This window comes from Sturnira hondurensis, unplaced genomic scaffold (genome assembly GCF_014824575.4).
Source record: "Sturnira hondurensis isolate 20B ecotype Veracruz unplaced genomic scaffold, ASM1482457v3 Scaffold0004136, whole genome shotgun sequence".
In the NCBI taxonomy this organism is placed as follows: domain Eukaryota; kingdom Metazoa; phylum Chordata; class Mammalia; order Chiroptera; family Phyllostomidae; genus Sturnira; species Sturnira hondurensis.
In genome coordinates this window covers 21,904,265-21,927,805 of record NW_028076767.1, presented here as the reverse complement: position 1 = coordinate 21,927,805, position 23,541 = coordinate 21,904,265, and the positions used below count along the sequence as shown (strand labels likewise).

General features: G+C 52.2%; 1 protein-coding gene across 1 annotated transcript in view; it reads left to right on the top strand.

The window, feature by feature from the left end:
* The window catches only part of MTCL2 (microtubule crosslinking factor 2), a 66,367-nt gene that overhangs the window by 20,756 nt on the left and 22,070 nt on the right, over positions 1–23,541 (top strand). The window contains exons 3-7 of the mRNA XM_037044004.1: positions 5,022–5,180; positions 16,190–16,252; positions 16,917–18,098; positions 20,261–20,401; positions 22,898–23,023. Of these exons, the coding sequence (XP_036899899.1) occupies positions 5,022–5,180; positions 16,190–16,252; positions 16,917–18,098; positions 20,261–20,401; positions 22,898–23,023 (1,671 nt within the window). The remainder of the gene's footprint in view (positions 1–5,021; positions 5,181–16,189; positions 16,253–16,916; positions 18,099–20,260; positions 20,402–22,897; positions 23,024–23,541) is intronic.

Below are 23,541 nucleotides of genomic sequence, written 5' to 3'. Positions count from 1 at the left end.
TTCAGGCAGGGACACAAAATCAGCCTGAGAGAGATGAGGAAGGGTGGCTGGGTTGCCGGGGCCTCTATAGGAGGAGCTGAGAATGCTAGTGTGTGTTTGCCTGCAGCGGTGAGAGGGGGCCTCTGCAGTCTGGTGGGAAGGGAGGGGAGGGGAGGGGAGCAGCCCCTTCTGTTGGTATTTGAACTAGCCAATCAGCATCAGCTTTGCCCCTTTCCCTCCGCCCTTCGCAGTCACTGCAGCTGGAAGGCTGAGCTCATCCATGCAGGCCTGGGCTGGATGCTTCTAGCCACCTCACTTTGCCCCAGGTGCTGGGGATGTTCTGGGTGTTTTGAACCTTAAAGTGCTGATTTTCCTGGCATCTTCAGGCAGGGCTGGTGGGTGCAGTGCGGGGCGGGGCGGAGGGACAGTTCCAAGGGTTGCCTAGAAGGGTATCCAGGGGGTCTCTGTGACTTGCTCTGCCAGCTTCCTGGCCCATGCCCCACCTGGCCCCCATGTCTTAGGTATTGGGGCCTCAGTTTCCCCTCCTGTTAAACATGGGTTTAGAGCAACAGAATGTTCAGGGCTTTTGAAGCTCTGTGGGTTTTATTGAGCAGGTAGGTTATTGGTGAGGGCACCATGAATTGAACCGCAGGCCTTGGTTCCCCCAACGCCCTGCTCTTCCCTGTCCAATCCCCACCTCTCCACCCCCTGCCAGGCTGGCCCACTCTCTGCTGGTCCTCACAGCTGACAGGACCCACAGAACCTCAGCAGAGGCATTGCCAGGCATGAGGAGGGCAGGGGCAGGGGCCAGAGACCTTCTCTGCCAGCTACTTGCCCTGTGGCCTTGGGTAAGCTCCTTCACATCTCTGAGCCTCAGTTTCCCCATGTGGAAAGTGGAGATAAAACGGGTCCTTACCTGTAGAGAATTTGTGAAGATAAAATGAAATAAGTAAAGAGAAAGCTAAGCACAAAGTCTGGCTCTGGATGCTCTGCAGACGGGCAGATGTTGGATGTGGTGTGGTGTTCTTGGGAACTTACAAGGCAGGAGCAGGACACGTGGCCCGGGCAAGGGTGGGGGAGGAGAGGCCGGAACCCCCACCGCCTTGGGTGGGAAGGAACCACCCAGAGGGCTCGCTCACCAAGTAGATGCCCAGGCCCCACCGAGAGGCCTGGGATCCTGTGGAGAGTGTCAGGTTCCTGACACCAAACTTCCACCTGGAGGGACCCCAGTGGGAGGCCCAAGACACAGCACTGAAGTGTGGCCTTTCTTAGAAGCAGATGTTGCTGGAGAAAAAGTTCTGGCTTTGGGTTTAATTCCTGGGTGACCTGGGCAGGAGCCTCCCTTCTTTGGGCCTCAGTTTCCTCATCTGTGAAATGGGGGTGACATTCCCATCCTCCCAGGGTTCCTGGAGGGATTTAGTCACACAGAGCTCAGATGCTTCCCTGCAGGGAAGGTCCTTAGTGAGATCTCCCGTCCCCGGCCCAGAGGATTCAGAATGACAGGGACACCCTGAGGCCCATGAGCAGAGGACAGATGGGCCAATCGGGGAGCAAACAGGGCCAAGCAGGGCCGCCGTGGCCCGGAGGCCACTGGTCACATTTGGCAGGAGCCGGCCCAGTGCTGTAAACAGTGACCTCATGACTGAAGGCATTTGTTTGTGCTTTGGGGATTTGCCCTGGTTTCCGGAAGCTGCAGCTGCCTCACCCCCAGGGCAGCCCAGCCCCGCTACGGTGGGAGAGTTGGGAGGATCGGGAGATGACCCCATGAGGCAGGCAGGTGGGGCCCTACGGGCTGTGTGAGCTGGCAGTGTGAGCCCACCCTTGGGCCTGCTATTGGTACCTTTATTGTGGCTGTTAACATGTGTCCTCCAGCTCCAGGCCAGCAGTAGGGTCAGGCTGAGAGTGAAACTCCAGAATGGCCCTATCTCGTTTGGAATCTCAGTCCGGTAGCTTCCTAGCTGTGAGCCCTTGGGCAACTGGCCTTTTCCTTTCTGAGCCTCCCAGCGAGAATAATAATAAAGCCCTTCCTGAGAGAGTGAAAGGTACGTGATGGGTGCTCAGGAAGTAATGGCTAATTTTATAATCACCAGGGACAGGCGAGGGGGCCCAGGGCCACTGGGACTCAGAGAGGGGAGGGGACAGGCCCAGGCCACAGAGCTCAGCGTACTCTCTGTTCTCCTTAGGCCGCCATTGGGGACACAGGGCTCTGGGATCTGAGATTAAGGGCTCTTTTGTCCACATGGGATTTCAGTAAACTGCCTGGAGTCGCGCTTTTCAACATAGCGCCCCTTGAGTGGGGATCGCATGTGGAAGGGGATTCCGTGGGGAACAGGGAAGAATGCAGCTGGGGTCTCATGGAAGGAGCCAGATTGACTGAGTTCTCAGGAACCCAAGAGGATCCAGGAATCCACGTGGAGTATGGCTTCTTGATGAGGAGCCAGTCACCTCCCCAGGTGGGGACCATGGTGGGGACAAAGCCACCCATGAGATGCAGAGGAGCTGGTCCACGTAGGAGGAGGGTCGGAGAGCACCCCTGGCCCCCAGTGCTTCTCCCTCATCCCAGTCAGGGACCCTACCCCTCACCCCCACCCCTGTCAACCCCGACAGTGGGTGGGGCGGGCTCTTGGGGAGCATCTCCAGCCAAGCCAGGCAAGTGCGGCTCGCATATCTTGGTTATTCACTCCTTCATCTTCCTCCCTTTTTGCTTGTTGCAGCCTTGGATTTGTTTGTTCATCCAATAAGCATTTATTAGGTGCTTAGTGTGGGCCCGACCCTGAGCTGTGGCTGGGACCCAGAGATGTGAAGGAGCCCAGGCGCCGTCCGGGGCTTGACCTTTGTCACACCACTCCTGCATCCAGGGCCTAAGAGGATGAATGAATGAATGAATAAATGAAGTGGTGATCAGGACTGGGGCTCACTTAAAAGCCCCAAGCTGGGGAGTGTCACCAGGAGCCTGGCGCTGCACACTTCCAGCAAAAACCCTGACATCAAACTGAAAAGGGAGGTTTTGGGGAGTAGGGCCAAGGTGGATCATCTCAGTACACAGAGGTGAAGCAGTAATCTTGACACTACATTCAAAATCGCTGACTTTTTTGAGCACCTACTATATTCCGGCCACCAGCCCAAGCAGTATGTCATTTTTTCTTCTCAGTGGCCCTTGTGATCAACCCTTTTTACTGAGAAGCAAACGGAGACTTTGCTTCTCAGTAAAGTAAAGGGTTAACTTTGGAGGGTTAACTAACTTGTCCTGAGTCAGAGAGTGCGGGAACCAGGCTGGAATCTGGTTTTCCCACCTGCCAAGTCCTGGTTCTGGTACCAAGGGATTGCTCACCCCACTCGGTGGATGAGGGAAGCTTGGTGGCCTAGTGAGGCTGTGGGGTGATCCTCGTGGACAGCTTCTGGCCGTCTTGGGAGATCTTCGGGGACAGAGAGAGGCAGTGGGCAGCGGAGGGAGGAGGAGGCAGTGCCAAGTTTCCTTTCTGGCCGTTGTTTTTCCTGGCCTGCCTCACGCGCTGCCAAGGGGTCTGTGCCGAGCTGGGCCGGGGCCCAGGCAGAGGGCAGAGCCGGGGAGGGCCCTCTTTCCTTCCGGCAGGGAGGAGGTGCCACGGTCGTTTCCGAGGCTGGCAGGCACGGGGAGCTGGGCCGGCTGCCCCGCTCCTGCTGGAAAAGGCATCGTACCCCTCCCAGAGGCCTGGCCGTGCTGGCCCCTCAACCGAATGCCTGGGGCTTCTCCAGCTCAGCCTGCAATAGCTTTGTTTGACCCTGAGCAAGTCATTTGCACTCTGAGCCTCAGTTTTCTTATCAGTAAAATGGGCACAGAATTAGGATGAAGACAAATGAATCTGGCACATAGTAGGTATTTAACCAATGGTGGTGCCCAGCCCACTCAGGCCTGTTGTGATTTCCCAGCTGAGAAGGGGCCTCTTTATCCCCTGAAGCCCCCTTTCCTGGCCTTTCACCTCCACCAGCCAGGGACAGACAGGACAGAGGGTGTCCTGGAGGAGACTGGGTGCTGTTGCTGCAGAGTCCTGGGCCGGGACTGGAATCCGCAGCTCTGTCACCCCCTTTCTGCAGGGACGACTGGGACACCAGCCCAGGCTTTGCCGTTTGGGGCTTGTNCCAGCCCACTCAGGCCTGTTGTGATTTCCCAGCTGAGAAGGGGCCTCCTTATCCCCCGAAGCCCCCTTTCCTGGCCTTTCACCTCCACCAGCCAGGGACAGACAGGACAGAGGGTGTCCTGGAGGAGACTGGGTGCTGTTGCTGCAGAGTCCTGGGCCGGGACTGGAATCCGCAGCTCTGTCACCCCCTTTCTGCAGGGACGACTGGGACACCAGCCCAGGCTTTGCCGTTTGGGGCTTGTTCTATATCCCAGATGATTGGAAACAGGCCTTGCTGTGACCTGCAGCAAGTCCTGCCCCTTTCTGGGCTTCAGCTGCTCCCAGCAGCAGCCACCACTCACCCCGCACTCACTGCACAGGCAGGGGGCCAAGCCTTTTGTGCAAGAGCTGATCAGTCCTGCTGTCGGGCCTGTGAGGTTGGGGCTGTTACTGTTGGACCCAGTTTTTGGTTACAGAGACCGAGGCACAGAGTAAGGATCACACGTGGGTCACTGGCAGGGACGGGGTGTCAGTGGCTCTGGGGCTGCCTGTCTTGCTCTGAGTTTGCCCTCCCTTTTAAATGAGCTTCTGGCTCAGCCATAGGCTCTTGCAAAGATTGGCAAGAGGGTGGCCGGGAGAGGCTTTTGGAAGTATTAAGGGGCCCCAGGTAAATGAAAAGGCGTTCTTAAGACCGCAGAGTGCGTTTATAACATCTGGGGGCTGAATCGTGACATAAACATAAGGAACATGGGGTGCCTGGGTTTGGATTTTGGTTCTACTCCTTTCTGGCTGTGTGACCCTTGGTGAGTTACTTAAACTCTCTGTGTCTTGGTTTCCTCATCTGCTGAGTGCGGGTGATGAGAGAAACTGCCTGCTCAGGGCTTGCTCTGTGGCCCGCATGGGATGGCCCCTCAGCCTAACCATGTCCGGCCCACCCCTGCTCAGGTCTCCAAGGACATCTCCGTGCGGCTGCATAAGGAGCTCGAGGTGGTGGAGCAGAAGCGGGCGCGCCTGGAGGAGGAGAACGAGGAGCTGCGGCAGCGGCTCATCGAGACAGAGCTGGCTAAGCAGGTGCTGCAGACGGAGCTGGAGCGGCCCAGAGAGGTGAGGGCCTCGTCTGTCCCGGGCAGGCCAGGCTGCGGGTGGCGGGCTTCTGTCAGGTCCAGCCACTCTGCATGGTTAGGCCTCCCTGGCAGAACTGTCTACCAATTCATTGCTCCAGCACACGTTTTCTGAGCACCTCCTGTGTCCACTCTGTGCTGGCCACCAAGGACCCCGTGGTAAATGAAAGAAACTTCTCTCTTCAAGGAGCCCTCAGACTGATATAAGAGACAGTCATCCCTTACAGAGCCCCTCCCGTGGGGGCATTGATGGAGCAAACATGCCCAGCGTGGGGCTGGCCCTCTGTGCCTTAGTTTCCTCATACATAAAATGGGACAATAATGCCCCAAGCCCTTGTGAGGACAAGCTGGAATAATTTTTGTGTACATGCCTCAAGGACTGCCGGGCACCGCCACTCAGTGCGGGGCTGGGGCTCTGGACAGTGTATCAGACACTTCCTGATATGCCCCCTAGCTGCCAGCCTCTCTGGCTTTGGTCATGCCCGTCCCTCCCCTGGTGTGTCCTTTCTGCCTTCTGCTGTTAGACACCACGGTGAACACTGTATCTCAACAGCTTTCATAAAGGCCCAACGAGGTTATGATCTTACCCGCTTTTTGAATGAGAAAACAGCCCCTGAGAGCGGGATGGATGTCCTCGAGGTCACACAGGGCCCCGTGGGCTGTGATTGGAAACCATGAGCCTTGGTGACCCCTAAGGGCTGGAATTCTCCAGATTCCAGGGGTGTGTTCCAGGCAGCCTGGTGTGGCTTCTGGCTTCGGAAGCGTTGCTGGGCCTTAGCTGTCTGGCTGCTCACGAGGTATCGTAGGATCGTACGGGGCACACTCCTCCCCTCCCACAAGGGCAGGAATGCCAGCGCCCCAGGACTGCACAGTCACAGCCCCGGGCCAGGGCAGCCCTTCAGCCGCCCTTCCCTTGGAGGTGCTGGCGTGATGTGCCGGTGGGTCCTCGGTGTGGAGACCAGGCAGTTGCTGCTGAGGCTGCCGTGGATCCCCGCCCCTCCCCAGGGCAGCGTGGGAGGCCCCCCCTCTCAGGCGGCCTCCTGCCACCCAAGGCCTGGCCCAGAACACAGGGCGTCTTCTTCACACATCTTGTTGCTGCCACCCTTGGTAGTGGAAAGGGGAGACAGTTTGAGAAAGTGCCTTGGAGGTCAGCCTGTTCCTGTGGTGGCAGAGAGAAAACTGAGGCCCAGAGAGGGGCAGCAGCTGGCCTGAGTTCACCCAGCGTTTCCTTGGCAGAGACGTGGCTGCGACCCTGGAGCCACTTCCCGGCTCTAAGTCCCAGTGTCTTCTTCTGCGACGTCAGGATGGTGACAGTACCCAGTCTATGAGGTTGTTTATGGCCATTAATAAGATTGGGTCGCCAAAGACTAAAGAAATGTACAGGATCTGTGCAAGTTAAACACGGAGTGACCGGATAAGCCAGCAATTCCCCCTCTGGGTCTGTAGCCCAGGACTCAGAGCTGAGCCCAAACAGGTATCTGTACCTCTGTGCTCATAGCAGCATTATTCACGACAGCTAACAGGGGTACGCACCCCCACAGCTGCCGATGGACAGATAAAAACACATAGTGTGTTTGTACAATGGACCGTCGGTCAGGAAGGACATTCTGACACAGGCTGCAACATGGATAGACTTGGAAGAAATGACATGACGGTGAGTTAAATATGCCAGGCACAAAAGGACAAGTATCATTATTCCACTTACACGAAATGTTTAGGGTAGTCAGAATCATACAGACGGAAAGTCGAATGGTGGTTACCAGGGGGTAGCGGGGGCGGGAGCGGGGTGTTTCCTCGCGGGACAGTGAAGCAGTCCAGGAGTGGGGCCATCACCACAAGGGGAACACACTCAAGTGCTGCCCAGCACTAGAAAAAGCTAAACACGGTAAACTCTGTTGTGTATGTTTGACGACGATAAAAAAAGGAAATACCATTAAAAAAGTCAATTTTGTATGAGGTATGCTTGACCACAACAAAAACGAATAAGGCAGATATATATACAGGTGACCTCGGAACAATGCAGGTTTGAATCACGAAGGTCTATTTATACGTGAATATTTTTCAATAAATACTGGGAATGTACTTTCTCTTTTTTATGTTTTTCTTAATAATGTTTTCTTTTCTCTGGATTACCTTGTTGTCAGGATACAGCGTATGGTACTTGTAACGTGTGTGTGCATCAGTGGTTTATGCTGTCGGCCAGGCTGCGGATCAACAGTAGGCTACCAGTAGTTACGATTGTGGGGGAGTCAAAAGTTATACGTGGCTTGGGGGGCAAGTCAGTGCCCTGAGCCCCTTTGTTCTTCAATGGTCAACTTTATAACTGTGTGTGTTGACATGAGAAGGTCTCTCAGGTATGTAGTTAAGCAGGAAAAGCCACACGAAACAAACCGGTTTTGAAGCGTGTGTGTGTTTGTGCAAACGTGTAACTGTCGCCTGGGGGAAAACCCGCCCAGCTGAGGGGTCCGAGGGGCAGTAGGGTGAAGAATGGCTTTTGCTTTTAAATTACTAGTGCTGTAGCTCAGTTTGTTTGTTTTTTAACAGTACGTGTGTATTCGAGTCTTATTTGTGAAATTTTAAATGCAATCAGGCACGTAAAGGGCCCTTTGTGGTGCCTGGCACGTAGTAGGTGCTCAGGAAACTGAAGGCAAGGTCTAGCCTTCTCCCTGCTGTGCCTTTTGGTGTCTCCGTATCTGGGCAAAGAGGCGTGGCCCTGTGTTTATTTGCCGATTGCCCTCTCCCTCCTCCCTCTCCTCCTGACATGGTTTCTATGGCGATGAGGGTCCCTGAACAATTCTTCTGCCAGCGCATCATCAAGATGTGCCTTTGCCATCCTGACAGGTTGCTGTGGCAATGCTGTCACCCGGCTGGGAACAGGATCCCCTGGCCTGAGCTGATGTGGTTGCCATGGAGATCGCTCTTCGCTAGGAGAAGGGAGGGTGGACAGCCCTAGCCCTGCTCTGCGGTGGTACCTTTGCTCAGCCGGGCCTCGGCTCAGGAATCATAACACCAGCCTCTCCCTTGTCGGTAACACCCTCCTCCTTGCATTGTAGGCAGAGAGCCAGTATCAGTGTTGATGGGATTCATCATGGTACAGCAGCTGTGTCTGAGGGCTTGCCCTGGGCCCAGGCACTGCCTGGAGCGGTCCATATCCCCCCCAGCTTCCCAGCATGCCGAGTGTTTGCCCTTGTCCCCTTTTTATAGTTGGGGGTAATCTTGGTGATTTTTAAATTGTGATATAGCCCTGGCTGGTGTAGCCAGTGGATTGAGCATGGGCCTGTGAACCAGAGAATCGTGGTTCGATTCCCAGTCAGGGCACATGCCTGGGTTGCAGTCCAGTTCCCGGCAGGGGACACACGACACATTGTGTGTCCTCGGCAGAGGCAACCATACATTGATATTTCTCTCCCTCTCTCCTTCCCTTCCCCTCTAAAGATAAATAAATAAAATAAAATTGTGATATAATCCACCTATCACAAAAGTCACCATTCTATTTTATTTATTTATTTTTACATTTTTTAATTGGTTGATTTTAGAGAGAGAAAAACATCAATTATTGGGGGTTTTGAATATTATCTATTTATTTATTTATTTATCTTTAGAGGGGAAGGGAAGGAGAGAAGGAGAGAAATATCAATGTATGGTTGCCTCTTGTGAGTCCCCTGCTGGGAACTGGCCTGCAACCCAGGCATGTGTCCCAACTGGGAATCGAACTGGTGACCCTCTGGTTCACAGGCTGGCGCTCGATACACTGAGCCACAGCAGCCAGGGCAAAATCTCCACCTGTTTTTCTTTTTTCAGTATTTATTTTTCTTTTTTTAAAAATATTTTATTTATTTATCTTTAGAGAGGAAAGGAAGGAGAGGAGGAGAGAAATATCAATGTATGGTTGCATCTTATGTGTCCCCTGCTGGGAACTGGCCTGCAACCCAGGCATGTGCCCTGACTGGGAATCGAACCGTGACCATGTGGTTCACAGGCCAGGGCTAAAAACATCAATTTGTTGTTCCACTTATTTATGCATTCATTGGTTGATTCCTGTATGTGCCCTGACCGGGGACTGAACCCACAACCTTGGCGTATCAGGACATTGCTCTAACCAACTGAGCTACTTGGTCAGGGCCGAAGGTAACCATTTTGAAGTGTATAGTCCAGTGTTGTTTAATACATCCCTAATATTAAAAACGGAACAAAGACCCCCTGCATTTGTTAGCAGTCACTGCTCGTTCACCCTTGCCCACAGCCACCACCGATCTCCTTTCTGTGTCTGTGGGTCTGCCTGCTCCGGAGATTTCACAAAAATGGAATCCTGCAAAACATGAGCCTACGCGACTGGCTTCTTTCACTCAGTATAGTGTTGTCAAGGTCTGTCTGTGCGGAAACGTGCGTCAGTATTTTGTTCTTTCTCATGACGCATTGTCTGGGTGTTGCACATTTTGTGTACCCACTCATCAGTTGGTGGACATCTGGGTTGTTTCTGCTTTTTTGGCCACTGTACAGGTTGTGTGAATCTATGTTTTCAGTTCTCTTGGGTATACGCCCAGGAGTGGACTCGCTGTATACAGATAGGACGGGGACACACACACACACACACACACACAAAGATGGGATTCTGACTCAGGGCTCTTCCCTCACCCCCCTCCCCTGGAAGCCACAATGACTTTCATGGTGATGCCCCGGCCCTCCTTGTCCCATCCAGGGGTCTTCCTAGGACCCTGCTGTGTTCTCAGAGCCTCTGCTGAGGCTCCGTGAGCGCCTCCCACCTGGAACAGGCGGGAGTTCGCTCTTCGCTAGGAGAGCGAAGGCTTCACAAGGCTTCTTGTGCTGATTCCCACTCTGATGGGGCAGGACGGGGATTGACCGTGGGGCCAGGTTACCTGGGCTCGAACCTCAGTTCTCCGGACACTGTCCCCGATGCAGCCCTGCCACGGTCTGTGTGGGGCGTGGCCAACGTGAAGTCCGAGTCACGTGGGCCAGAGTTGAATTCTGACTTTGCCACTTGCAAATAACAGTCATGCCACCTGCAAACAACAGTCAGGCTGGGCAAATCGGGTCACTGTTTGCTCCTTTATAAAAGGGGGATATTAATCCCATCATCTCAGAGGCGTTTGTGTGAATTAGTGGAGACGAGCAGCGCCCAGAGAATAGGGCTGGGTGAATACCGTTGTTCTCATCACCCCAGGACCGTTCTGGTGGCCGTGGTCTGGAGGGGCTTTCCCTTAGTTAAGCCAGTGTGTTTTCTGCTGCCTCTCGCAGGGAGCCGTCCATGTGGGCCTGTCCGTTGCCCGTGGAAGGAGCGGTTAGGTTGCGAATCAACACGGGCAGTCGGCAATGCCTGTCCCGGGGCTCATGCTCAAACCACTGTTTCCTCCCCCGCCCCCACCCCACCCGTGGTCTCCTCCAGCCACGCGGCCTGTCTGTGCGGCTGCTTCAGCAGCCTCAGGGGAAGAATGCCCCAGTCTTTGAGAGGCACCCCCTCTGTGCGTACCCCCTCGAGTAAATCTTGTACACACAGCACAGTCTGTGTTTTCAGTGCGACCTTTCCAAACATCGCCTCCAAGATTGGTGAAAATCTGCCCAGCTGTTTTGGCAGAAGGTTCATTTTATTCCTTGAAGGTTGGTCTTTGTTCCCTGGCAACATGGAAGGTGTTAGAGGGCAGGGGGCCCCTCAAGAGCGGTGCTCAGGCCGCCCCCTCTGTGCAGGTTGGAGGGACAGAGACGTGCTCTGCAAGTCTCCTGGAGGACAAGCGGGGACAAGCTCCTGCTAAAAGCCGTTAGACCAAGAATGTTCGGAGGCACCACCCTGGCTACTCAAGGGTGGCCTCGTGAGTTGCTGGCGGGTGGGGAACCCCTGCTACATGCCAGGCCAGACTGTGCCCTCTGCTCCGGCAGCAGGGACTGGCATTCCTGTGGGTGCCTGAGCACTGTCCTGCCCTGTTCCACCCTTCCAAGGCACAGGGCCGGAGCTCCTGGGGGCTCCACCGGGGGCTCTGACAGGCCCTGGTTCCCGGAGCAGAGCCAGGCTGCCTAGCCAGCTGCCGCCCTGCCCTGCGGAAGGGAGGACCATCCCTGCTCTGTGAGTGGGCCTTGTTTCCCTCCGGAGCCTCTGGGCACTGCCAGTGCGGGAGCCCTCTTGGCTTAGACAGGATGGGGGAAGGGGCACCTCCAACCCTCCAACCCAGAAAGGCTAGAACCACTCTGGCCCTGGAAAGGTGTGCTGCCTGGGCCCCTCCTACCTCCCTGCTGCCCTCCCTTTCTGGTGAGCTCACTGTCTGCCTGGTGGAAGGTGTTCAGTGACTTTCCTTAGGGAAAGTGCGCATTAGAGACATTTCACTATGCACTTTCCCCCTTCACCCAACAGGTAAGATATGGTTAGTAGAGAAAGACTAGAAATACATGCGCATAAACCAGAAGGAGAAAAAATTCACCTGTAATCCAATATTTAGAGGGAATTACTCTGAGTAACTACCAAAGTACTGTTTGGGTGAGAGAGATATGTACTTCTAGTACGGTTTTTCTGTTTATACGCGCACACACACATATATTGAAAAAATGCATATATACACACACACATATATTTTGTGTGTGTGTGTGTATGCATTTTTTAACTAAAAAGATGACAAGCTCAGTAAAGCAGAACCATCATCACTATGGGAGCAGGCAAGCAGGCATCCCTCTGAGGGTGGACCCCCAGACTCTGGCTGCATTGGTCGCCTCAGGCAAGAGAACTGGTCAGGAGTTCACTGCATTCCTTTCTGCACTTTTTGAAGTTTGAATGTGTTATACAGAAAAAAATAGAAATAATAACAACCATACATAAAAGGAAGGAAGAAAGCCTCGCTACCTCCCTCAATTCTACTCCGGACTCGGCCCAACCCATGATTAGCAGTTTGGTTTGTATCTTTCTTTCTTTCTAAAATTTATTTTTCATAGTTAGTATCCTTCCAGACCTTTGTCTATGCTCATACGCTGTATATTTCTGTCTCTTTGTATTTTTAAAAATAAGGATGGGGTTATATTACACGCACAGTTTCTGCAACATACAAAGTACTGTGGCTCGAACACAGACTGTTTTCTAAAACGCTGGATGTTTGGGGGTTTTCTCCTGCCTAAAGTGCTTATTATAAAAATCAAAGATCACAGAGTCAAGTAAACATAGGAAGGAAAGAAAGTCTAAAAGAGCACACCATCTATTTCAGTATTTTAAACACAGAGCCAAAGGTCAGGAGGAGCTCCAGCCAACCAGCTGCTGGGTGGGAGAGCGGTCGGGGGTGTGCAGGGGCCTCCCCTTGTCAGTTCGGTAGAAATTTACAGTGGAAGTGTATTTTTATGTATCAGTTTATTTGTAAAAATATTGCATAATAAAAAATGCAAGAAAACTGTGTGTCCCCCCCCAAAATGCAGGGGAACCAAAACGCAAAATGCAAGTTTCCTATATCCTCATTGTTAATGGCGTGGTGTTCATTTTCAGGCTGTTTCCTCCCATGGGTGTGCGCACACACATTTTATTTTTGTAAAAATGGCAATATGCTTTGTGTTGTAATAACAGCTTTATTGAGATATACTTTTCATACTATAACGTTGGCCTTTTCAAAAGTGGATGCAGTTCGGTGGCTTTAAGAGTGTTCAGAGTTGTACGACTCTCACCACTCTCTAATTCCAGAACATCTCCATCACCCTGAAAAGAGGCCCCAAACCCATCCTAGTCACTCCCTGCTCCCCACTGGCAGCCACACCTCTGTCCAGTTTCTGCCTCTGTGGAGCTAGCTACTCGGCATCTCGCATAAACGGAACCAAACCCTACGCAGCCTTTTGTGACCGGCTTCTTTCACTGAGCGTGCTGTTTTCAAGGTACATCCATGTTGCAGCGTGTGTCAGTACTTCATCCCTCCCTGCGGTGGGATGGGATTCCTCTGTGTGGATAGGAATATCCACACTTTGTTTGTCCTTCATCAGTTGGTGGGCTCTTGGGTGCTAGGTTTTGTTTTGCAGCTTCTTTATTTCCCCCGACGAGGTGTCTCAGAGACCTGACCATGTTGGTGAATCTCACTCTTCCTCTGTCCTTTTTAATGTCTGCGGGCTTTAGAGTAGAGTATCTCATTCCTTTCCATGTATGGGATGGCCGGGACCCCTCAGTGCCACTGGAGACCCCTGGCTCCCCTTCCCGTCCCCCACTTCCCGCCCCCAGGGAGTCTCCGGTGCTTGAAGGGGCTCTGGTCACAAAAATGGCTCCGTTTTATAGATGGTAAAACGGAGCTGCTGGGAGAGGAGGAGGTCCGCCCAGGACCACAAACTCCTAGGGTTCAGCTTCCCGCTGAAGTCACAGCCCCTTCCCCTTAGCTGGGTGCTAAGCAAGCCCAGACCTTCCACCTAGAGCCTTTGCCTCAGCCGTTCCACGTGGGGTCTCCCTTGGAGCACCCCCTTTCTGAGCTCCATCTGTGGGCAGGGCTCTTTGGGGGGGGGGAGACTTGCTCTGTGGCTCTCAGCCCAGGAAACAAGTCCTGGCACCCAGCGTCTGAAATATCAGCCTCGGCCTTCCTGCCTCATTTGCATTTCAAAAGGTCCCTTTAGGATTTGATTGGACTTGAAGATATACTTAAGAGCCCATCTGGAGTTCATCTTTCTTCCTGGCTCTGTGGTTCCTACCTGGGCCTCCCGTTAGAATCACTCGGGAAGCACTTTTAAAATACTGACGTCTGGGACCTACCCTGGACCAGTTATATCAGAATCTCAGGGGGCGAGACTGTGGGCATCATTTTTGTTGTTGTTGTTTCGTTTTGTTTGAAGTTCCCTAGATAATTGTGCTGTGCACCCAGATTGAGAGCCACTGTGCTAACTCATCAAAGAAGGCACATTTTCTCCTTCCAAGTCCTCGGAACTAGATCAAGAACAATGTCAAGAACTAGGCCCAGGTCAGCTATGGATTTGCTGAGGGCCCTCGCTCTCACCTTCAGTAGAGGGGGGCTTGGATCACATCCGTGGTGTCCCCCCCTTCAGGGGTGGGGTGTAAGAGGCGGAGGTGGGAAGGGCATGTATTCAAACCACACCAGATCATTCTAAAAAAAAAAAACCCTGCCCGGCCCTGACTGGTATGGCTTTGTGTTGTTCCATGAGGGGAAAGGTTGCTGGTTCGATTCCCGGTCAAGGCACATGCCTCTGGGTTGTAGTTTCGCTTCCTGGCTTGGGTGAGTATGAGAGGCAACCGATCGATGTTTCTCTCCCTCTCTTTCTCTGCACCCCCTCCCCCCGGCTGCTGCCCACTCTAAAAATAAATAAATAAAATCTTTTAAAAAAAAACACCCTGCCCAACCTAAAAAGAGAAGCAACCCAAGTGAATTGCCCCTCTTATGGGAAGAAGTGCCCAGGGGAATCATGCATCGAACTGAATGACTCAAACAGAAATGTCAGTAGTGATTATTGTGACCTCCTAACCTTTTCTCCTCAAATTCCCCTCTGTGGGGCGTGTTCCATTTTGTATTCTGGCCAGACGGAGGAGCGCACCTGTCCCTCCATAGCTCCGGTAGGGTGTGTTGTAAGATGTTTGGGGTTTTGCCAATCTGATAGGTGAGAAGCGATATCTCAGTGTAGGGTTTTTAAAATTTAATCTTTATTGTTTTTTTTTCTTTTACCATTTAGTCTCCCTATAGCTGTAGGGAGGGGCGCATGGACCAGTCACTGGGTGTGGGCCGTCTCCCCCCCAGCCCTCGATGTGGTTTGAATTCCCATCTCTCTGTCACACAGTGTGGAGCATCTTCCTGTGGTCAGGAGGCACTCGCCTTTCTTTTCCTGAGAACTGTTTTTCACAGCATTGCCTCATTTTTGTCTAGGTTTGTTGGCTTGTTTATTCTCTATTTTGTGAGGCTGTTTACCTACTTAGGATATTAACCCTTTGTCAGTATTAGGTGAATTGCAAATATTTTCCCCAGTTTGTCATGTATATATTTTTAAGTTAAAAAATTTATTCTTTTTTTTTGAAAGGAAGGAGGAGAGAGAGAAACATTGATTTGTTTTTCCACTTATTAATACAGTCATTGGTTGATTTTTGTATATGCCCTGACCAGGGATCAAACCTGCAACTTTGGCATATCAGGATGATGCTCTGACCAACTGAGTTACTTGGCCAGGGCGTGTCATTTATCCTTTTACTTTTCCTAAGGTGTATTTTTTTTCCATGTAGATTTTGCTTGTTTGATCAAATGTATTGCTTTTTCTTCCCCCATCACTTATGGATTTTTGAGTCATGATTATTGTTAGAGTCTTATTTTGCTTTAATCTGCATGCAGACACAGTTTGAATTGAGATCAATCCGTCATCATTTCCAAGGCTCCTGTGGAATTCTGACTTGTCACTCATTCCCCTCAGGAAGAGGCAGAGGGAGAAGTCGGGGTGTGGCTGGGGTGTGGAGCCTTCACACCAGTGGCTCGGCCAGCCTCCTGGGGAGGTGTCCGGAGCTGAGGCAAGCAAGCATGGACCAGTCCCTGGGTGTGGGCCACTGGGAGGAGGACTCAGCTTTGAGGTCTTGGGGGGGGAGGGAGGTGGTGCCCAAGTGGGCAGATCTGGGTGGAACACCATAGCATCCTCCTCAAATACCCTGTCTGTCTTGGTCCCTGCTGTGTTCTCTACACCAAACTGTGCCTAGCACATAATGGGTGGTCAGGGAGTCTTTGGTGAATGAATGAAAGACAACCAGGAACAGAAACCCAGATACCGGGTCTCAGCCCAGGCGAGCTGGGTCTCAGCACGGCAGTGGGAGAAGAGGGAAGGCACCCTGGGCACATGTGCTCAGAATCAGCTCCTCAAGTGCTTCTGGCTTGTCCCCTCTTGGCAGCCCACGAGGTGGTCTTGGGAGCCCCCTGGCTCAGCAGTTGGTGCTGCTCAAGGCCTGGCGATGGGGGCCCTCCGTGGAACCTTAGGCTCTGTGACTTCTCTTTGGATGCACGTCACCGTCATGGGCTTTAAATGCTGACTTTGTTTCCTTAAATTTCCCTCCAGCATTCCTTGAAGAAAAGAGGGACCCGTTCCCTGGGGAAGACGGACAAGAAGCCTTCAGTGCAGGTACTTCCCAGCAGCAGTTCCCGTAGCCCCTGGTGCAGCCCCCACAGCAAGTTTTAAGGTCTAACTCCAGGTGGCTTGGGGGGGTCCCCAGAAATACTCACCCCCTCCATATTTTACCCTGTCCTCTCTTCGTTCATTTTCTTAGCTTCACTGCCCACTTTACAACCCCAAACCATGCCCTGACCCCATGGCTCTCACACACTCAGATAGAGAAAGTGCTGTCCACTAACGTGGACTACAGTTAGCCACTCTAGTGGTCTTGGATTGTCAGAGTCCCGGGTGCTCTTCATGCGTTATCTCATTTAATCCTCTCCATGGCTCTGTGAGGGAGGGAGTGTTATTGTCTCGTTTTACAGTGAGATAACTGTCTTAGTAATGGTAGTGATGTTAGAAGCCGCAGTAGTCACCCTGGCAAAATGTTGCCTCCACCAGGAAGCCCTCCTGAACTCCCCAGGCTGTATGTGATGCTCCATTTTTGCTGCTTTATCCATGTCCCCCTCTCTGCTTCCCTCTGGACTTCCAACTCTTTGGGGGTTGGGGCTTCCTCTGCTTTGTTCCTGTTTCCCCAGCACATAGTTGGTGCTCCCAGAAATGTGGCTGGTACTGAGCCTCCTAACACTAACTTTCCTGGGTCCTCTCTGTCCTTGTGTCCGTTGGGCCCTAGGAGGACAGCGCAGATTTGAAGTGCCAGCTGCACTTTGCAAAGGAGGAGTCCGCCCTCATGTGCAAGAAGCTCACCAAGCTGGTCAAGGAGAACGACAGCATGAAGGAGGAGCTGCTCAAGTACCGCTCCCTGTACGGGGATCTGGACAGCGCCCTGTCGGTGGAGGAGCTGGCCGATGCGCCCCACTCGCGGGAGACCGAGCTGAAGGTGCACCTGAAGCTGGTGGAGGAAGAGGCCAACCTGCTGAGCCGCCGCATTGTGGAGCTGGAGGTGGAGAACCGAGGCTTGCGGGCCGAGATGGATGACATCAAGGATCACGGTGGCAGTGGTGGGGGCCCGGAGGCGCGCCTGGCCTTCTCCACGCTGGGTGGCAGTGAGTGCGGGGAGAGCCTGGCAGAGCTGCGGCGACACCTGCAGTTCGTGGAGGAGGAGGCGGAGCTGCTGCGACGCTCCTCAGCTGAACTCGAGGACCAGAACAAGCTGCTGCTGACCGAGCTGGCCAAGTACCGTTCAGAGCATGAGCTGGACGTGACCCTGTCGGAGGACAGCTGCTCGGTGCTCAGCGAGCCCTCGCAGGAGGAGCTGGCGGCCGCCAAGCTGCAGATCGGTGAGCTCAGTGGTAAAGTCAAGAAGCTCCAGTATGAGAATCGTGTGCTCCTGTCCAACCTCCAGCGCTGCGACCTCGCTTCCTGCCAGAGAACAAGGCCAATGCTGGAGACAGACGCCGAGGCGGGGGACTCGGCCCAGTGCGTGCCCGCTGCCCTCGGCGAGCCCCATGGCCCCCATGCCACCCGGCTCTGCAGAGCCAGGGAGGCTGAGGCACTGCCTGGTCTCAGGGAGCAGGCTGCCCTGGTCAGCAAGGCCATCGACGTCCTGGTAGCGGATGCTAATGGCTTCTCAGCTGGCCTCCGCCTGTATCTGGACAATGAGTGTGCCGACTTCCGGCTGCATGAGGCCCCCGACAACAGCGAGGGCCCCAGGGACACCAAGCTCATCCACGCTATCCTGGTTCGGCTGAGCGTGCTCCAGCAGGAGCTCAACGCCTTCACACGGAAGGCGGATGCAGCCCTTGGAAGTTCTGCCAAGGAGTCGCAAGAGCCCTTCTCGTCGCTGACCCCCCTGGGCTCCCAGGGGCCCTCCAAGGAGATTCTTCTGGCCAAAGACCTGGGCTCAGACTTCCAGGTAAGGTGTGTCCCAGTCACAGGTCCTGTTATACTTTTTCAATAGAACTCTTTTTACTGAACCTTAGCATACCGACGGAAAGGTACACAGAGCACAGGTATAGAGCTTAGGGTTTCCCAAGGTGAGCACATCCATAAAAATACCCATTGCCCAGAAGGAGAACTAGAACACGACCGACAGCCCAGAAGCCCCTCCTTGTGTCCCCTTCCAGCCACAGTGCCCACTCCCCAGCGTAGCCTCCTGATTCATTTCTATCTGTCTTTGTCAGTTTTGTCTGTCTTCGAACCTTATATAAATCGACTCACGCAGTACACACTCGTGCCTGGCTTCCTGCCCTCACTATTACCTTTGTTGTCGCATGTGGCAGTATATATTCATTCTCATGACTGGATGCGATCTCACTGAGTGACCAGGCCCCAATTCCCTCCCTCATTCCCCATTGATAGACACAGGGGTTGATTCTGAGGCCGTCTCTTTTCCAGGTTGCCCTTCCTTCTTTCCTCGTTTCTCTTGCAATTTTGTGTTTTAAAACCAGTGTTATTAAAACAAAGAACTTTTGTTCAGGTCCTATGCAAAGGCCAGACACTTGGCTTTCTAACGGTAATGAACTTCCAGCCTTGATGTCTATAAAATACGACTCAGAAAAATTAGAATAATGAATGCTTTTGTCCCCCAGAGGAGTCCCTGAGCGTCCAAGAGTTTCAGGAGCAGCTGAGTAAAGGATGAAGGCCTCCTCCTTGCTGCTTCCCACTCCCCGAGGGTCCTGCCCTTAGCCGTCTGGAGCAGCTCTCGCCTATACAGTGGCCAACACATGGGACTAGTTTAATTTAAATTAATAAAAATTATATACAACTGAAAATTCACTTCCTCGGTAGTCATAGCCACGTTGCAAGTGCTCAGCAGCTGCGTGTGTCCAGTGGCGCAGGTCTAGAATATTTCATCACCACGGCAAACCCCTCTCAATCTTTCTCTAGCCCTGGTCGGCACTTGGTTAGAGCGTTGTCCCTGATACCCCAAGGTTATGGGTTCAATCCCCAGCCAGGGCATGTATAAAAATCAACCAATGAGTGCATCAATAAGTAAAACAACAAATCGATATTTCTGTCTTTCTAAAATCAATCAAGATATTCATTAATTAAACCTTTCTCTACACATAAACTCTCATTATTTGTTTTTTCACCCAAATTGTCTTTTGTTATACACTCTGGTGGCACACAACTTATTTTTCTCATTATTGGTTCATTTACTATGATGCTATGTTTATTGTTCATATATAGTTTGTTCTCGGTGCTGGGGGTCTTGTGGTAAGCAAAACAGATACGAGTCCTTCCCCCAGCTCCCCCAGCCCCACCCCTGCCCATGTCATTGAGTGGGGAAGAGAGATGTCAATCAAAGAACAGCAATGAATATGAAATAACTAGCTAGATAAGAGCTCTCAAGGAAATATACTTACTTGGTTCTGTGAACAAAGATCTTGACCTAGTTGCTGGGTCAGGGAAGGCCTCTGATCTGAGCCGAGGTCAGAGGATGGGTTACCGAGGAAAGAGTTTTAAGCAGAGGGAACAGACTGTGCAAAGGCATCGTGGCTGGAAGGGGCACGGCATGTCCAAGAACTAAGGAGGAATGAGGCTGGATTGCAGAGGGCATCGAGGAGGTTTGAGCTTCACCCTGAGAGGAGTGGGATGGGTCTTTCTGTGTCTTCAGAGAGATTTAGCTCTTTTTTTCACAACTACACAGTGTAGTGGGGCCATACTTTCTTTAACTGGTGCCCTGTTGACCTGGCTTGATCTTGCTTTTTTAAGCAAGCAGGCTGCCCTGTGTGAGGCTGCCCCCTTGATTCTTCTTGAGGTAGGCGTGAGCCGGGACCTCGCACGGGGCGGGACTGGTGAGTCAGGCTTGGAGGCTCGTGCACAAGATGGACATTCACAAAGTCAGCGTGTCACCTAGTCATTCGTCCCATAACAAACATTCACTGAGTGGATGCAGTGCCCTAACCAGGGCTGGGGCTGGGTCACCCAGGTGAATCCACCTGGATCCCAGCCCTCAGGCTGGTGCTCAGAGCCTCTTCCGGGGCCCCGAGGCCTGGGTGGGGCTGTTCTGGCACCCTTTGGGCCCCTCCTCACCATTATCTCTGGTCTCTTCTGCCTGTGCCTCTTGCGCAGCCACCCGACTTCAGGGACCTGCCGGAATGGGAGCCCAGGGTACGAGAGGCCTTCCGCACTGGCGACCTGGACTCCAAGCCGGACCCCAGCCGGAGCTTCAGGCCTTACAGAGCTGAGGACAACGATTCCTACGCCTCTGAGGTGGGCCTCAGCCTGAGCCAGTGGGGTGGGGGCAGGCAGGAGGAGAACGGCCGGCACCTCCCAAAAGCAGTGGGGTTCATGGGGAGTCTTAGCTGGTGATGATAGGGGGTGTGAACCCTCCACTCGGTTTCAAGCTTCCTAGGACGAAAACGGGAAACAAGGACATTTGGGCCATTCTCGTAGCCTGATAAAAAGGAAGCTTATAAATTCAGTTGAAGCAATTGATTTTTTTTCTGTACCAAATTCCACGGGGAATTCAGTAATTTATGTCATTTAATGGAATCACTTATTTATGTAAAAGAAGGCAGCCGTCTCCACAGTTGGGCTGACTGGGTTCAAATCGTGGGTCCGCTTTATACTGGCTGCACGTCACTTGACCTCTCTTATCCTGTTTCTCACCTTCAGAATAAAGTGATCCCTCGCAGTGTTGTTGAAAGGAATAAATATACAAAAAGCCTTGGGGTAAGCCTGGTCCCTGCTGGGTGAGGAGGAGGAGGAGGATGACACACCACTGGGCCTCAGGGGACCTACCCTTGTGGCTGTGTGGCCTTGGGTGCAGGCACAGTCTTGCTCTGATGCAGCTTCCCCGTCTGTAAGGCGGGAGGGTTAGAGTTGGTGGTGGCTGGAGCACTGAAAGGATTCCCTGGTTCGTGAGGAATTCTGGGTAGTTCTGAGCCCCTCCCAAGCCTACTCCTAAGCCTTTCCCTAGCACTTTATAGGGACCCTGAGGCAGGAAATGGCTCTTACAGTCTCGGTAGGACCTACCTGAGATTCCCGAACCGTGGAGAGCCCTGTGGGCACCCCAGCCTGCTCAACCCTTTTCTTTTGAGCTTCCTGGGAAAGGCAAGTTTGGGGTCCCAGGAAGGCCAGTCTGCAGCTCTGCAGAGTGGGAAGCTCCCCTGAAGTCAGAGGATCAAATTCTCTAAATGATCTGAGTTTCCTAAAAGCCACAGCCAAAAGGGCCTAGGGAGCGGGGAATCATAAGATACTTCGTTCTCATTTTCTGAGAGAAGGAACTGGCCCGCTCACTGGCAGGGAAAAGAATTTCCTCCACGCCTTCAGTTACTGTTTCAGTTACTGTTTCATTTAACCGTTCTTCACGGAGCAGTTCCAGTTTGCCAGGCACCATGTTGGGTTCCGAGTTCAGGGAGAACACCAGAGACAGCAGACCCCACGCTGCAAGGACTTTAATACAAAATTGGTAAATAAGATACACCTCGGGCAGTGCCTTCCATGGCCAAGCTTCCACATTATGGGCCAGATAGTAAATGTGTGTTTTTTTCACGGAGGGACATCTTGCCATTCCTGGGGTGGTTTTGTGTAAGGGTGGAGCTGACATTTCCTTTTTCTTCTCCTGCTTAACATGACAGCATGAGCATTTCCCTCTGTTTCTACTGAGTAGCAATAACTTTAAAAAGCATTTTTAGCCTGGCTGGTGTAGCTCAGTGGATTGAGTGCCAGCCTGTGCGAAGCAGACGATTGTGGTTCGATTCCCAGTCAGGGCACATGCCTGGGTTGCAGGCCAGTTCCCGGCAGGGGACTCAAGAGAGGCAACCACACATTGATATTTCTCTTCCTCTCTCCTTCCCTTCCCCTCTAAGGATTAAAAAAAAAAAGCATTTTTCAGTGAAATGTTACTTATGGACAGAAAAGCACTTACATTGTAAGTGGACAGCGCAGTTGATTTCCACAAACTGAACACTCCTATGTAATCAGCAAGATGAATAAACAAATATGACCACCCCCTGAGGTGTCCCTGTGTCCCCTTTTCGTCACCATCCTGACTTCTGACAGAGTGGATTAGTTTTGCCCATTTAGCTACGAATACTTGTAACACAATTTCTGTCAAAAATGTAGAGTTTTATTGTCTTTTTCTTAAGATTTGATTACATAGTTATTACAACACATAGCTACCACAAAGTCTCTGAGCTCCATTCCGTAAAGATATAAAGAAGAAAGTTAAGATCACAAAGTTATCACACAGTTAACCACCGTTAACATTTAGTGTGTGTGCCATGTCCCTCCTGGTTTTCTATTGAGATACATATCTTTTTAAACTCTTTATTGAAGTATAACATAATGTAATATACATATGATATATATACATAGTATAATATACATACATGTAATAAAGGACACCGTCCTTAAGGGTATAGTTAACGGGTTTTTACCTGTGTATAGATCCAGTAAACACACATATTGATCCTTATCATTATTATGTAAGTTGTTTGTATATTTTTGCAATTACAAACAATGAGACAATGAACATTTTTGCAAATCAAACCCAGTTCCCACAGTATTTTATTTCCTCCAAGTAAATTTTAAAGAGAAACATTAGGAAGGTAAAACTGTTGTAGCTGGATTTGATGTGCACTGTTTTGTTTAACCATCAGGGCAGCCCGTGGAGGGTCAGCCTGACAGCTGTTGCTTGCCTCCCACTCTGCCCTCTGACCACAGTTTCTAACCTCCTTGCCCTCTCCCTTCTCCCCACCCCAGATCAAGGAGCTGCAGCTGGTGCTGGCTGAGGCCCACGACAGCCTCCGGGGCCTGCAAGAACAGCTTTCCCAGGAGCGGCAGCTACGGAAGGAGGAGGCTGACAGCTTCAACCAGAAAATGGTCCAGGTGCGTGGTGCTCAGTGTTTTCTCTGCACTTGCTCCAACTTCTCCGAACTGAAGTCAGAAGCCTCAGAGGTCCACGAGGCTTCAGAAGGCAAGAATGTCAGGGGAAACCCGAGTCTTGCTGCCTCATGCCGCACTCATGGTTGTGGGTGTCAGTGAGTCCATTAGCTGTGCTGGGCTGGAAGCCCGGGCTTGTCATTGACTTCCTGAGTGACCTCAGGCTAATGCTGTCTCCTCTCTGGGCCTGCATTTCCCGTCTTTGAAGTACTGCCCCCAGATGAAAATCCTGCCAATAGGAAGCATTTATTAAGCCCTTACTGTATGTCAGGCCTGTGCAGTGTACTTTCCATGCATTATGTCCTTTAATCCTCATGTCTTCCCCTCTGCTGTGTCCCCATTTTCCAGATGGGGAAACTGATTCCCAGGGAGCTGAAGTGCTTTGCCCAGGGTTTCACCTCCAGGCGAGGTGGAGCTGGGATTCTAATGCAAGTCTCTGGCTCCCTCTTAACCATGACACAGCA